At 48.7% G+C, this 16016-nt stretch overlaps 1 protein-coding gene across 2 annotated transcripts in view; it reads left to right on the top strand.

The window, feature by feature from the left end:
• The window catches only part of LOC120920813 (receptor-interacting serine/threonine-protein kinase 3-like), a 127479-nt gene that overhangs the window by 85809 nt on the left and 25654 nt on the right, over positions 1-16016 (top strand). Inside the window, exon 5 of one of the 2 annotated variants that reach the window (XM_040333140.1) lies at positions 14793-14951. The exons of the other annotated variant lie outside the window; for it this stretch is intronic. Coding sequence (XP_040189074.1) covers positions 14793-14951 — 159 coding nt within the window. The remainder of the gene's footprint in view (positions 1-14792; positions 14952-16016) is intronic. 2 annotated transcript variants of the gene reach the window in all.

Raw genomic sequence — 16016 nt, 5'->3', positions numbered from 1 at the left:
CCCACACACCCTCTCACCTGTCCCCACACACCCTCTCACCTGTCCCCACACACCCTCTCACCTGCTGACTAGTATCTCTCCCCAGCCTGTCCCCACACACCCTCTCACCTGTCCCCACACACCCTCTCACCTGCTGACTAGTATCTCTCCCCAGCCTGTCCCCCACACACCCTCTCACCTGCTGACCTGTGGATGGGGGAATCACTCCTGCAGTGTTATTGTGTTCTGCCAGTGAGTACAATGATCAGTGTTGCTAACTTTAGCTGGCAGCACTGATTGTTTTAAGAAAAAAAAAAACAGGCTGGTTGTACTCAAGTTGATTAATAGATTGACTTGTGTAAAACCAGCTAGCCCATACATAGATTGACTATGTCGCACTATTTTTATATTTTTATCTGTTTTTGTATATCACATGTTAGCTGCTGCCATAGTCTCTTGCTGTGTTAGCGCGGTTTTTCTTTTCCTTTATAGATTGACTATGGCTGGTCTCTGCATAATTGGCGGAATTTCAATCCATGTATGACCCGCTTAACCACTACTCAGTCCCTAAATATCCTTCCACTCCTGTACATAGTGCTCACTGTCATACTCTCCACACTCCTCTCCTGTACATAGTGCCCACTGTCATACTCTCCACACTTCTCTCCTATACATAGTACCCACTGTCATACCCTACACACTCCTCTCCTGTACATAGTGCCCACTGTCATACCCTTCACACTCCTCTCCTGTACATAGTGCCTGCTGTCATACACTTCTCTCCTGTACTTAGTGCCCACTGTCGCACCCTCCACACTCCTCTCCTGTACATACTGCTCACTGTCATACCCTCCACACTCCTCTCCTGTACATACTGCTCACTGTCATACCCTCCACACTCCTCTCCTGTACATACCGCCCACTGTCATATCCCCCACACTCCTCTCCTGTACATAGTGTTCACTGTCATACCCTCCACACTCTTCTCCTGTACATACTGCCCACTGTCATACCCTCCACACTCCTCTCCTGTACATACTGCCCCATCATACCCTCCACACTTCTCTCTGGTACGTACTACCCTCTGTCATACCCCCTCACTCTTCCTGTACATACTGCCCATTGTCATACCCTTCACACTCCTCTCCTGTACATAGTGCTTTTTTCCGTACCCTTTGTACTCCTCTCCTGTACATAGTGCCCACTGTTAGACCCTCCACATTCCTCTCCCTCACCTGCACATACTTCCCACTTATATACCGTCCATACTCCTCCCCTATGTCGCTTACCCACAAAAACAGTTCTTTAAAATTATACTGAATATCCTCAATGTTACCAGCTCTAGAATGGACACACTTTTGTTAGTTCAACTAAAGGAAATATCAGTTCTCATATTTGTTCTTTTGTCTTATTGTACTCATTTAATTTTGTGATTACTACTATGATGTATAGAGGAACATCGGGGATCTCAGCTACTCTAAATATAGCACTTATATAAAAAAGTGGCCCTGAAAATATTTTTTCAATGTTGGCAACTGTGCACTTAGGCACTGCCCAAGGGCCACCGTCCACCGGGTCAGTAGGGGGCTCCATGAGAGGCTCCTGGGATCCTGTGATATTAAAGCGGTAGTAAACTTTCCTGACATTACTACTTTTTAGAGGCCCTGGGGTAGGTTATGCCACAACGTACAAGTATACACAGCATATTAGCACATTAGTGTACACTTACATTTTCAGACTGAGCCCTCCAGTGCTGCGATGAATCAGGCGGGGCCTGGACACTTCCATCTTCACCCGGTCTTCCTTCTGGGTTCTGTGCCTTTGGTCACTTGCCTTGGCTGGGCTGCGTTCATGTCATTCCCACGCATTTATTTATTATTTATTACACCCCATTCACACCTCCTCGACAAAACGCCCGACGCTGGCCGATCGTGCCGTGGAGGGGAGAATTCCCATTGCTGTCTATGAGATGGTTCACATCTCATAGACGCCGTACACCTGCGGCATGAAAAAAAGTCCCGGACCCTTTTTTTCAGGCGGCATTGGCGTTCGGCCATACAAAGCAATAGGAAGGATTTGTAAAAACAAAGTTACACTATTCGCGGCAAAATACGCCGCGTACGCGGCGTTACTTGTCGCGGAGGTGTGAATGCAGCCTAAAAGGCCCCACCAAAATCCTCAGCACCAGGCCCATGATGTTCTTAATCTGGCCCTGGGGGTAACCTTATGCTTTACGGAAACAACGTAAACTACGGCGAAGCGGCGCAAAAACGTTCGGGAATCGGCGTATTCGGCTCATTTGCATATGCGACGCTGAAAGTCATAGTCACTCAGCATCAGCATAGGCAGTCTTGAAGGGATCTGACATTTCCAAAAAAATTACTCAGTTACATCAGCATCAGGTGCTTGGTAGCTATTGGTGATCCAAGCCTGATTCATTTTTATGAAGGTCAGTCGATTGACCGAGTCGGTGGAGAGGCGCACCCTATGATCGGTTACAAAGCCTCCAGCAGCACTGAATGTGCGTTCTGAAAGAACGCTGGATGGAGGACAAGCCAGTAGCTCAATTGAGTACTGTGCAAGCTCTGGCCAGTGATCCATCCTCAAGACCCAGTAAGCCAGAGGATTTTCGGTGGGAAAGATGTCCAAGTCTGATCTTGCCCCTAGGTATTCCCGCACCATGTAAAACAGACGCTGGCGATGGTTGCTGGAACCGGTCATACCTTGGGGCTGCGGACTAAAAAATTGTCTGAACGCATCGATCAGACGGCCACCTTCTCCACCGCTCCTTCCGTGACTGACCGAAGCCTCAGCAATACGTTGTCCAGGACCAGAATTTTGTAACCCCCCAGTCTCTGGGAACGCGTTGCACAGACCTTTTCTGCAAGGCCTCCCGAAGATGTTTCATCTTCTGCTCCCTCTGCGCCAGCAAGATAAGGTCCGCAACCTTATTCTTGTAACATGGATCAAGGAGAGTTGTCAGCCAGTAATGATCCCTCTCCTTGATAGCACGAATACGAGGATCCTTCCGCAGGCTTTGCAGGATCAGGGAGGCCATGCAGCGTTTGCTGAGGGATTCGGTGTGGTGTCCTCTGAGCCACTGAGGACGACATGATCTGCAGCCACATCATCCCAGCCACGTACAAGTCCATGGGTTCCTTGGGACTGTAATTGATCCCTTGAAGACTGCTGCTGATGCCGAGTGCTAGGCTCCACCTCCATGCTGACACAATCCTCCTCCTCCTCGTTCCTCTTCCTGTGTGATAGGCGGGCAAGCAGTAACACTGTGTGGATAAAGGGGGCCTTGAGAGGTAAGGATGTCCTCCACTTCCTCCCTCTGTTCTGACTCAAGGGCCCTGGCCATTATTCCATGCAGCGTGTGCTCCAACATGTGAATAAGAGGGACAGTCTCACTGATGCATGCACTGTCACTGCTCACCATCCTCATGGCCTCCTCAAATGGTGACAGGACAGTGCATGCATCCCTGATCAAGGCCCACTGGCGTGGGGGGAAAAAACAAGCTCCCCTGACCCAGTTCTGCTGCCATATTGGCACAGATACTCATTAATGGCCCTCTGCTACGTGTGCAGCCGCTGCAGCAAGGCCAACGTAGAGTTCCACCTGGTGGGCATGTCACAGATTAGGCGGTTCTTGGGCAGGTTGTATTCCCTTTTGGAGGTCTGACCATCAGAAATGCACACAGACTTTCCTGGTCTGCTTCAGGGCATCCTGTAAGCCCGGGTACCTGGCCAAGAACCGCTGCACCACCAAATTAAGGACATGAGCAAAACAGGGCACATGGGTCAGTTGTCCCTGTCGCAGGGCGGAGAGGAGATTGGTGCCATTGTCGCAAACCACCATTCCTGGCTTAAGCTGGCATGGTGTCAACCACCTCTGAGCCTGCCCCTGCAGAGCTGACAGAACCTCTGCCCCAGTGTGGCTCCTGTCTCCCAAGCACACCAGCTCAAGCACCGCATGGCATCTCTTTGCCTGCGTACCTGCTTAGCCCCTTGAACGCCTACGGAGCAACGCTGGTTCCAAGGACACATCAGCACAGGAAGAGGCCACAGAGGAAGGAGGAGTGGGGGAGAGAGGTGTGTCACAACCAGTTGTAGCATTTTGGAGGCGTGGTGGCGGAACAACCTATAACACTATTGTACCTTGTCCTGCGTCCTTCCCAGCTGCCAGCAGTGTCACCCAATGCGCCGTGAAAGATAGGTTACATCCCTGTCCATGCCTGCTGGACCATGAGTCAGCGGTAATATGCACCTTACCACTGACCGCCCTGTCCAACGAGGCATGGACATTGCCTTCCACATAGCGGTAGAGAGCCGGAATCGCCTTCCGTGAAAAAAAGTGGCGTTTGGGAACTTGCCACTGAGGTACCGCACATTCCACAAACTCACGGAAGAGGGCAGAATCTACCAACTGAAAAGGCAGCAGTTGAAGTGCTAGCAATTTAGCTAAGCTAGCATTCAACCGCTGGGCATGTGGATGGCTGGGAGAGAACTTCTTTTGGCGCTGCAGCAGCTGGGGCAGGGAAATTTGCCTGGTACAATCTGCCATCGGTGTACCGATAGTAGATTGCCTGCATGTACTAGGCTGTGACACACCTAATTCTACACCTTCAGTCCTATCGGTGCAGGCTTCAGAGAGGCCTGAGGGTATAGTGGGGTTGGAGATCCCAGCTGATGAGGGGCAAGGAGAGGTCCGCTTTGTTCTTTGGTGTGGGTCTTTCAGGTACGCTTGCCAACGAACTGCATGGCAGGTTGACATATGTCTGGTCAAGCATGTGGTGCCCAAGCGGGTGATGTTTTGGCCACGCGAGATACGCTTGAGACATATGTTGCAAATAGCAGCGGTGCGATCTGATGCACTCGTCTCAAAAAAGGCCCACACCAAAGAACTTTAGGAATAACGCTAAGACACAGCAGCGCCCTGCACATGCGTAGCATGATTCTTACTCTGAATGGTCCAAGGTTATCAGTGGTGTACCCCAAGGTTCAGTGCTGGGACCCTTACTTTTCAATATATTTATAAATGATATTGGGTCTGAGATCAAAAGTAACATTTCTGTATTTGCAGATGACACCAAGCTATGCAGTGGAATAACGTCCTTGCAGGATGTCTCCAATTTACAAGCCGACCTCAATGCTCTGTCTAATTGGGCGACTAAGTGGCAGATGAGGTTTAATGTAGATAAATGTAAAGTTATGCACTTGGGGGCTAAGAATATGCATGCATCATACATACTAGGGGGAGTACAACTGGGGGGATCTGTAGTGGAGAAGGATCTGGGGGTTTTAGTTGATCATAAGCTCAATAATGGCATGCAATGCCAAGCTGCGGTTTCCAGAGCGAGCAAAGTCCTTTATTGTATTAAGAGAGGTATGGACTCCAGAGACAGAGATATAATTTTGCCCCTGTACAAATCATTAGTAAGACCTCATCTGGAATATGCAGTTCAGTTTTGGGCACCAGTTCTCAAAAAGGACATCGGAGAACTGGAGAAAGTGCAGAGAAGGGCAACCAAACTGATAAGAGGCATGGAGGAGCTCAGCTATGAGGAAAGATTAGAGGAACTGAATTTATTCACTCTTGAGAAGAGGAGAATAAGGGGGGATATGATCAACATGTACAAATATATAAGAGGTCCATACAGTGAACTTGGTGTTGAGTTATTCACTTTACGGTCAACACTGAGGACAAGGGGGCACTCTTTACGTCTAGAGGAAAAGAGATTTCACCTCCAAATACGGAAAGGTTTTTTCACAGTAAGAGCTGTGAAAATGTGGAACAGACTCCCTCCAGAGGTGGTTCTGGCCAGCTCAGTAGATTGCTTTAAGAAAGGCCTGGATTCTTTCCTAAATGTACAGAATATAACTGAGTACTAAGATTTGTAGGTAAAGTTGATCCAGGGTAAATCCGATTGCCTCTCGGGGGATCAGGAAGAAATTTTTTCCCCTGCTGTAGCAAATTGGATCATGCTCTGCTGGGGTTTTTTGCCTTCCTCTGGATCAACTGTGGGTATGGAGTTGGGTGTATAGGATTTTACTGTGTTTTTTATTTTGTTTTTTTATTTTTTGTGGTTGAACTGGATGGACTTGTGTCTTTTTTCAACCTGACTAACTATGTAGCTCTGCGTTGTGATGCAGTCGGTGTGCTGTCCTTAAGCTGGCCCCTGGAGGGCATCCTGCCTCGTTGGAGATGTGCCTGTGCCTTCTCCTCTCTCCTATCAGGCACCCACGTAGAGACAGTGACCTCATCATCCCCTCCCTCCTCATCACTGTAGAAAACCTGGCAGTATGCTGCAGCTGGGGGAACATGACTGCCAGATTGCTGTCCTTCTTGGGCACCCCCTCTCTCTGGGCTCATGTTACTGCCTTCCTCTATCTGTGTACCATCATCGGAGCCTTCAAAATGCTGCACGTCCTCAAGCAGCATGTACCCAACACTGTGGTCAAACAGTTTTGGGGACTCCTTGGGAGGACATGGTGGGGCTAGGGAAGGAGTGAGTGATGCCATTGAGCAGAGGGAAGAGGATGCCTTGACCACTACTTTGCCAGGCAAAGTACCCTGAGCCTTGGTGAGAGAGGATGAGGACGGCTTGATCATCCACTCTACCAAGTCTTCGGCATGTTGCGGCTCAACATGGCCAGCTGCCGAAAACAAGGACGAGCGTGTCCAACGGCCACGTGCTGATGAGGATGCATCGTGTCCACGACCAGCACTGTTGTCTCTAGATGCAGAGCCTGCTTGCCTTCGTGACTCTCTGCCTCTCCTTGTTGTCCTTCCAGACATACTAATGGCCTGCAGAGGACATGGGCAGTACACACCAAGTAGCTTTAGGTGCAAACTACAGAGCACACGTGCAGTACACACCAAGTAGCTTTAGGTGCGAACTACAGAGCACACGTGCAGTACACACCAAGTAGCTTTAGGTGCAAACTACAGAGCACACGGGCAGTACACACCAAGTAGCTTTAGGTGCAAACTACAGAGCACACGTGCAGTACACACCAAGTATCTTTAGGTGCAAACTAAAGAGCACACGTGCAGTACACACCAAGTAGCTTTAGGTGCAAACTACAGAGGACACGACATGTACACACCAAGTAGCTTTAGGCCCCTTTCACATTGGGACGTTTTTCATGCGGTACAGCGCTAAAAATAGCGCTGCTATACCGCATGAAAAATCATGCCCTGTACTCTTCAATGTGAAAGCCCGAAGGCTTTCACACTGAAGCGGCGCGCTAGCAGGAACGCTCGAAAAGTCCTGCTAGCCGCTTCTTTACCGCGGTATAGGAGCGGTGTGTTCACCGCTCCTATACCGCGCCTTCCCATTGAAATCAATGGGAAAGCGCGGTAATACCGCCGCAACGCGGGCAGTATTGACCCTTTTTCGGTCGCTAGCGGGGGTTAAAACCTCACAGCTAGCGGCCGAATATCGCGGTAAAAACGATGGTATAGCCGCGCTACAAATAGCGCGGCTATACCGTCACCGCGGCTGACGCTTCAGTGTGAAGCCAGCCTAAGGTGCAAAATACAGAGCACACGTGCAGTACACACCAAGTAGCTTTAGGTGCAAACTACAGAGCACTTGTGCAGTACACACCAAGTGTGTACACACACATTGGGCCGGATTCAGATACATAGCAGTATCTGGCGGTGTAACGTATCTCACATACGGTACGCCGCTGTAACTTAGGGCGCAAGTTTTATGTAAATTCACTGTGATCCCACGTTTTTGACGTATTTTACGAACGGCGCATGCGCCGTTCATGAAAAAATCCCAGTGCGCATGCTCAAAATTACGCCGCAAGTCGACATTGCTTTAGACGTGAGCGTAACTTACGTACAGCCCTATTCGCGAACGATTTATGCAAACGACGTAAAATTTTCAAAACTCTACGCGGGAACGACGTCCATACTTAACATTAGCTGCGCCTCATATAGCAGGGGGAACTTTACGCCGAAAAAAGCCTAACGTAAACGATGGAAAAAAATGCGCCGGCCGGACGTACGTTTCTGAATCGGCGCAAATACCTAATTGGCATATTCATTGCGTAACTATACGGAAGCGCCACCTAGCGGCCAGCGTAAATATGCAGCCTAAGATACGACGGTGTAAGACACTTACGCCGGTCGGATCTTGGGGATCTTATGCGTAACTGATTCTCTGAGATACGACCACGCACACTCAGAGATCCGACGGCGTATCCGGCTCTCCGTTTTTTTTTGCGCGCTGTGATTGGCCAAGCATGCGGGTCATAGTGCATGCTTGGCCAATCATCAGCCAGCAATGCCGCAGTGAATTATGGGCCGTGACGCGCCACTCGAACGGCCCGTAACGTTCGTATTTCGACGAACGATCGAACATGGGTTTGACTCGAATATGAAGCTCATCCCTACTAGCAACCTCTGGAGAAACCACAGGGTTCCATGGAACTCTGGTTGAGAATAGCTGGATTAGACCACTGTGATATGCATGTACATTGTATTATGTTTAGAGTGATTGGAAGGTTTGCAGCAAATGATGTATATACACAAAAAAGTCGAAAAAAATCTGGCAAAATGACTGTAGAAAATAGATATATTTCACTACATGTAATGGGGGTGTATTTACTAAATGTAATAGGGTGTATTTACTAAAGGCTCATAGACTTTGTAAGTGCAGTTTCTCCAGAGCTGTGGATAATGCAAGTCAGCAAAGAGCCCCCTTATTTGCTATCATGTGCAAGAGCAAAAATGCTTTTTTTTCCCCTTGCATGTGATTGGGTATTGTTTGTTTTTACCTCATTTACTAAGCTCTGGAGAAACTTGCAAATTGCATATATTTTTAGCATTTTGGAAAGAGTAATGGAGGGTTCTAGCCCGTCGGGCAGAATGATGCCAAGGCCAGCCTCTTGTCCCTCTGGGTGGACATCATATGACGTCCTCCCAGTCACACTGCTCGTGCCCGCCCCCAGGGGGCGATCAGTGATGAGCCGTGTCCGCTGTGTCCAATCACATCTGGTCACAAATGTAAACAAACAGTGGTAACCCACTGTTACCGGCTTCTCCTCCTCACACCGATCGCAAATCGGTATAGTGAATTGACAGTTACAGGTTCACATGCGATATTTAGAGAAAATGTGCTTGGACACCTACATACCGTATGTGATTTGGTTCTGTGAATGGAGCCCAGTGTTTGCAATGCCCCCCTGGTGGGGGACTCGCTAGGAGAAGTAGTGTATTTACATGGCTAGCACAGTCTCGGGGTGCATGCAACTTTTAACCGACATAACACAAAGCTATGATCAATGAATGCATCTATTTATTATATATATATATATATATATATATATATATATATATATATATATATATGGTGACTTGTAGGCAGGTAGTCTGCCAGGTGGCTTTGTTCCAGAATGGTGTCTGGTTACACAAGATAGTGTCATCAGGTGTTAGGTTCCTTTTAGTTTGAGCCCTTCTGTAGTGATGTCATGGGTGAGTCAGTGCCCAGATATAAGCCAGGTTGGGAGGAGCCCTAGTGTAACTGGGGCATGGGAGCCAAACACCCCACATTTAGGCAGATATAGCCAGCAAGTTTAGGCCCTAGATGAGGCTGAGGTGTATCTATGGAAGAGGTGGCTACAGAGATCTTATTCCAGTGCATACTAATGACCCCGAGTGGAGACTGGAGAGAGACTATTAAGGGACAATGGCTGACCAAAGTGCTGCCTGATGTTCTCACATGTGACTACTACAGCCCATTCACTAAATGTGATTGACTATGTACTATCAAGTGCCTCCTGGATAGCATATTGATGTGATTGGACTGTTTATGCCATTTTCAAAGTACCACTAGTAAAGTGCAGGAACGTGTGTGTGTGTGTGTGTAGCCATGCACCGTAGGTGTTGCTGAAAGTAGTGGTTCACCTGTCACCTTACCCAGTCAGACATCCATCTCTCAATCACTCTGAGACATAGAACAGTCCATAAGTGTTGTTTTTGTTTTTTATTGAAGGGATTAAACTTGGATGGGAAATGGTAGATTATGGGATGCCCCACAATATTCAGTGCAAACTTGCTCGGCACTTCAATATACACTTTCAGTATATACACTCCAGTCTTCTCTCCAGCCCAACACTTGCTTAAGATCCCTTATCCTTCACTTAACTTGCTGAAAACTGTTACTCCACCAGCACAGGAAAAGGGAGGTGACAGTAGGGTTTCCACCTTTTCGTCAAGCCAAACCCGAAAACTTTAGTGGCGCGCGGCAATTTTTTTGTAGTACATGCTATAGGATTGTAAGAGACTTAGGACACCTTTGAGTTACCCAAGGAGAGCAGTAAGGAGGCGCGCATAGCAGGGCTGGACTGGGACAAAAATTTGGCCCTGGACTTCATCCAGACTGGCCCACTTTGCCAGGTCTCTCCCATGGCGGCCGGACAACTCCCGCACCCCCCCCCCCCGGCCACCCGAACCCCCCTCTCCCCCTTCACTAGCCATTCTACTTTATTAGATACTGGTACTCTTCTAGGCAGTACCAGTGGGGAAGCTAGACATTATTTCACCCGGGGCAAAGAATCAGTTTGGTGCCCCCCCCCCTCCTTATGGGACAAGATTAGGCAGAAGTGAGAAACTCCCAGGCCATAGCTGTTGAGTCAGCTATCTGTCCCCTCCCCCATGCTTCTCTGTTCCCCCCAGATAAGCGCTGCAGGAAGGGAGAGACAGAGAAGCGGAGGGGGGGCAGCGGTTCACTGTCACTGAAGCCGGCCCACTGAGCCATCGGCCCACCGGGAAACTCCCTGTAGTCCCAATGGCCAGTCCATCCCTGGCGCATAGTATGCTGCAGTGAACAGTGGCTGTGGCCAAATTGTGTTAACAGTGGAGAGGGGGGTGGACTTAAAGGTGCATGGTTCAGTTTTGGGCACCAGTTCTCAAAAAGGATATAGGAGAACTGGAGAAAGTGCAGAGAAGAGCAACCAAACTGATAAGAGGCATGGAGGAGCTCAGCTATGAGGAAAGATTAGAGGAACTACATTTATTCACTCTTGAGAAGAGGAGAATAAGGGGGGATATGATCAACATGTACAAATATATAAGAGGTCCATACAGTGAACTTGGTGTTGAGTTATTCACTTTACGGTCATCACTGAGGACAAGGGGGCACTCTTTACGTCTAGAGGAAAAGAGATTTCACCTCCAAATACGGAAAGGTTTTTTCACAGTAAGAGCTGTGAAAATGTGGAGCAGACTCCCTCCAGGGGTGGTTCTGGCCAGCTCAGTAGATTGCTTTAAGAAAGGTCTGGATTCTTTCCTAAATGTACAGAATATAACTGAGTACTAAGATTTGTAGGTATAGTTGATCCAGGGTAAATCCGATTGCCTCTCGGGGGATCAGGAAGGAATTTTTTCCCCTGCTGTAGCAAATTGGATCATGCTCCGCTGGGGTTTTTTGCCTTCCTCTGGATCAACTGTGGGTATGGAGTTGGGTGTATAGGATTTTACTGTGTTTTTTATTTTGTTTTTTTGTTTTTTGTGGTTGAACTGGATGGACTTGTGTCTTTTTTCAACCTGACTAACTATGTAACTATGTAACTATGTAACTATGGTGTGCCCATAAAATATGATTAGATTAATAAAAGAAATGTCACAGTTAAAATATGAACCTAGCTTACCTTAAAAGTGGACACTGTCAGTCAGTGGGGCAGTGGACGGTGTCAGTGGGGCAGTGGACGGTGTCAGTGGGGCAGTGGACGGTGTCAGTGGACGGTGTCAGTGGGGCAGTGGATGGTGTCAGTGGACGGTGTCAGTAGAACAGTGGACGGTGTCAGTAGAACAGTGGACGGTGTCAGTAGAACAGTGGACGGTGTCAGTGGAGCAGTGGATGGTGTCAGTGGGGCAGTGGACGGTGTCAGTGGGGTAGTGGATGGTGTCAGTGGGGCAGTGGACGGTGTCAGTGGGGCAGTAGACGGTGTCAGTGGAGCCGTGGACGGTGTCAGTGGAGCAGTGGACGGTGTCAGTGGAGCAGTGGACGGTGTCAGTGGAGCAGTGGACGGTGTCAGTGGAGCAGTGGACAGTGTCAGTGGGGCAGTGGACGGTGTCAGTAGAACAGTGGACGTGTCAGTGGAGCAGTGGACGGTGTCAGTGGAGCAGTGGACGGTGTCAGTGGAGCAGTAGACGGTGTCAGTGGAGCCGTGGACGGTGTCAGTGGAGCAGTGGACGGTGTCAGTGGAGCAGTGGACGGTGTCAGTGGAGCAGTGGATGGTGTCAGTGGAGCAGTGGACGGTGTCAGTGGAGCAGTAGACGGTGTCAGTGGAGCCGTGGACGGTGTCAGTGGAGCAGTGGACGGTGTCAGTGGAGCAGTGGACGGTGTCAGTGGAGCAGTGGACGGTGTCAGTGGAGCAGTGGACGGTGTCAGTGGAGCAGTGGACAGTGTCAGTGGGGCAGTGGACGGTGTCAGTAGAACAGTGGACGTGTCAGTGGGGAAGTGGATGGTGTCAGTAGAGCAGTGGACAGTGTCAGTGGAGCAGTGGACGGTGTCAGTGGAGCAGTGGACGGTGTCAGTGGAGCAGTGGACGGTGTCAGTGGAGCAGTGGACGGTGTCAGTGGAGCAGTGGACGGTGTCAGTGGAGCAGTGGACGGTGTCAGTGGAGCAGTGGACGTGTCAGTGGGGAAGTGGACGTGTCAGTGGGGAAGTGGACGTGTCAGTGGGGAAGTGGACGGTGTCAGTGGGGAAGTGGACGTGTCAGTGGGGAAGTGGACGTGTCAGTGGGGAAGTGGACGGTGTCAGTAGAACAGTGGATGGTGTCGGTGGAGCAGTAGACGGTGTCTGTGGAGCAATGGACGGTGTCTGTGGAGCAGTGGACGGTGTCTGTGGAGCAGTGGACGGTGTCTGTGGAGCAGTGGACGGTGTCTGTGGAGCAGTGGACGGTGTCTGTGGAGCAGTGGACGGTGTCGGTGGAGCAGTGGACGGTGTCTGTGGAGCAGTGGACGGTGTCGGTGGAGCAGTGGACGGTGTCGGTGGAGCAGTGGACGGTGTCGGTGGAGCAGTGGACGGTGCCGGTGGAGCAGTGGACGGTGCCGGTGGAGCAGTGGACGGTGCCGGTGGAGCAGTGGACGGTGCCGGTGGAGCAGTGGACGGTGTCAGTAGGGCAGTGGACAGGTGGCAACCCTAACTATTTCCTGAAAATCTAATGCGAGTTCAGCCATAGAACTGTATACGACTGTATGGCTGAACTCGCATTGATTGCACAGACATTGCATGTGGGTGCAAATCACATGCAATGTCTGTTTTTGCACAAGTGTGAACCCAGGGTGAAGTTGTTCAGCCATGCCAGTGTGTTCTGTGGAGTGACCTTATGTGTGCAGGAATTCCAAAAAACATGTGCTGGGGGGGGGGGGGGGGGGGGTCAGGAGAAGGAACTCTATTTAACTCCCTGGGGGCTCAAGAAGTGCTTACCTCCAGACTGTTCTCTGTGATCTGCTCTGCTGGTGGAGGACCATGAGGAGTAATGTCATTAGGGGAAAGTTCTTATCTTCATTCAGCAGTTAGGACAATCTTATCTGAGTCCTGATGTCCTCTTCTATACAGATACTCTGAGTAATGTAATTGCCGAGAACCACAACACAAGGATTACTCTGCCTGAGCCCCGAAAGCCATCAAATAGTCCCTGCAGAGTAATCCTTGTGCTGCTGCTCACAGCAATTACATTACTCAGTATATCTGTATAGAAGAGGATGTGGGGACTCAGATTAGATTACTGGAACTTCTGTATAAGGATAAGAACTTTCCCCTAACAACTTTAACTACTCGTGTTCCTCCACCAGCCACAGTACAGTTTGAATCATGTGTCCGGGTAGAAGGCGGAAGGAGACCCGGACACATGATTCAAAACCCGTACTGTGCGGGTGAATCCCGTAGAGGTGGCAACCCTAGGTGACAGTGATGCTACCTGTGAGTCACCAGCTGCTATCCTGAGACACTCCCAGCACAGAATAAAAAAAACAGGCCTAGCCACCAGCTAGGCCTGCCTAAATTTTCCTAATCTCAGAAAAATCCTCACTTTAGCACCTACCTAGCTAGGGGTGCTACATGTGGATGTTCCTTCCTTTGGGGATATAAAGGTCAATGCCTGGGAATGTCAGGAGGAGGCCTCTGGCATTGAGTGTTGTAAGTGTTGTGTTTATATGGGATAGCTACATCCTCAAATATGAGTTTTACTTTTCTGAAAAGTTTAGTGCCCTTATTGAAATACAAAAAAAACAAGAAGAGGGGCGCCTCTGAGTATGTATCGTAAGAATAATTTAATAAACAACAACATCCACTCACATGGAGAACAGGTAAGTTGCATTCAAATCCGGTTGCTGGGCTGACGAGATGAAAGTGGGACTGCAAGTCACAGCAAGTCCTGTAAAGCTGGCACCACATCAGATCCGTGCAGGATGGAGTGGGATGGCTGAGCACAGCGTGGTTTTCTTCAGTGATCCAGACTTGGGCATATCCTAGTCTATCAGGAAAAATCCATCTGATAAGAATATGGGTTCCAGGTAAAAAGTGTAGTGGAGAGTGACAAGAGTCAGTGGTTATGGCAAGCCGCACTGTGGCTTTGGTGTGCACTCTGTCTCTGTAGATTGAAAAGTAAACACGGCCGTGTATTCAGAGTGAGACTAGAGGAGCATCACAGCACGGTGCCCGGCAATGACATCACACACATGCAACATGTTTTGAAGCTAGCAAGCCATTGATGGAAAAAAGGCCGCACCTCTTTTTCAAGCAAGGAGGTTGTCAACATAATTCATCTCTTCTTCTGTTTCTTAGGTATTCTTCCAGAAGTAGTCATGCGCTGTGTAACTAAGGGTCAGAGGCCCACAGTGAGTGTGCTAGACCAGTACAGTGATGTTAGAATGGTACCAGAAGCCAAAGATTTAATGATCAGATGCTGGGATCATAATGCAGATAGTAGACCTGGCTTCCATGGTAAGTGTAATGATAACCTAATGATAACCTAATGTCTAGAAGTGCATGCAGTACATTAATGTCAGACATAAATAAAGTTGTGGAAAGATAGCACTTGACCTGTAGGTTTATTTTATTGGTATTGTTGCCTTAAGGTATTACTGTTGGTGTAAATGATCTGGCTCCTGGGCAGGCAGCTTCTACAATCCAGAGGATCTACACAGTCTCCTTAGTTGTAGTGACATGGACTCATTAATCAATTTCCTGACAAACTCAGGGCTAACCATTTCTGCCGGCTGATTTCAAATCTCTATGGGTGAAACAAATGCAATCAAAAAACAGACCACATGATGCTCGCCTCTCGGCTTCGATCCCAAACAGGAAGAGCAAAACCTGCTGGTTCTTTATTTAAACCACAGAATATCACAAAACATACACACCCATTTCACCCACCCCCTTGTGAGGCTGTCATTGGCCAGTTCATATAAGGGATGGTTTCTTCCCACATTCCATGTTCTTCTTGAAAAATCCACATGTGTCATTCAGGCATAGGAAAGTTCCTTGTCAGCTCAGCAAAGCAGGAAAGGGGGAGGGGTAACTTCCTCTTGAAAGTTATCCAGGAATGCAGGGAAGGGGTGAATAGAGACACACATGTAACATGAGGGGGGGAAATGGAGGATAGCAGCATCTGTTCTTGTATAATGCTGGATTCATAACTTTTCAAATCATTATATATCATTTCTGAAATAAGTGAAAATAGTGAGTATTGCCTCATTAGAATTAAATAGCAGAATCTGTAAAGTGTGCCAACATCCCTGTTGTTTGTAGTAGGTGTATCTTAATCAGTGAACTCAAACAAAGGCTGCTTGGGGCCTGGTTGATTGACCATAGATCAAGAGAAGAGGGGGAGGGGGGGGGAAAGGGGAGGTTGTGTGGGATTTTAAAGGCACTAACATAAAACAATGTAAAAAAAATATATAGATATTTATTTTGACATATTATAATGATACAAAATATACAAAAATTGCAAGACAATTGGGACAAACCCCACAAATCAGGTCGATCACAAGATCGTTTAGTCTAATC

The sequence above is a fragment of the Rana temporaria genome, chromosome 13, assembly GCF_905171775.1.
Source record: "Rana temporaria chromosome 13, aRanTem1.1, whole genome shotgun sequence".
NCBI classification, from domain to species: domain Eukaryota; kingdom Metazoa; phylum Chordata; class Amphibia; order Anura; family Ranidae; genus Rana; species Rana temporaria.
Note: the sequence above shows the minus strand (reverse complement) of the source record. Positions and strands in the feature narration are given on the sequence as shown.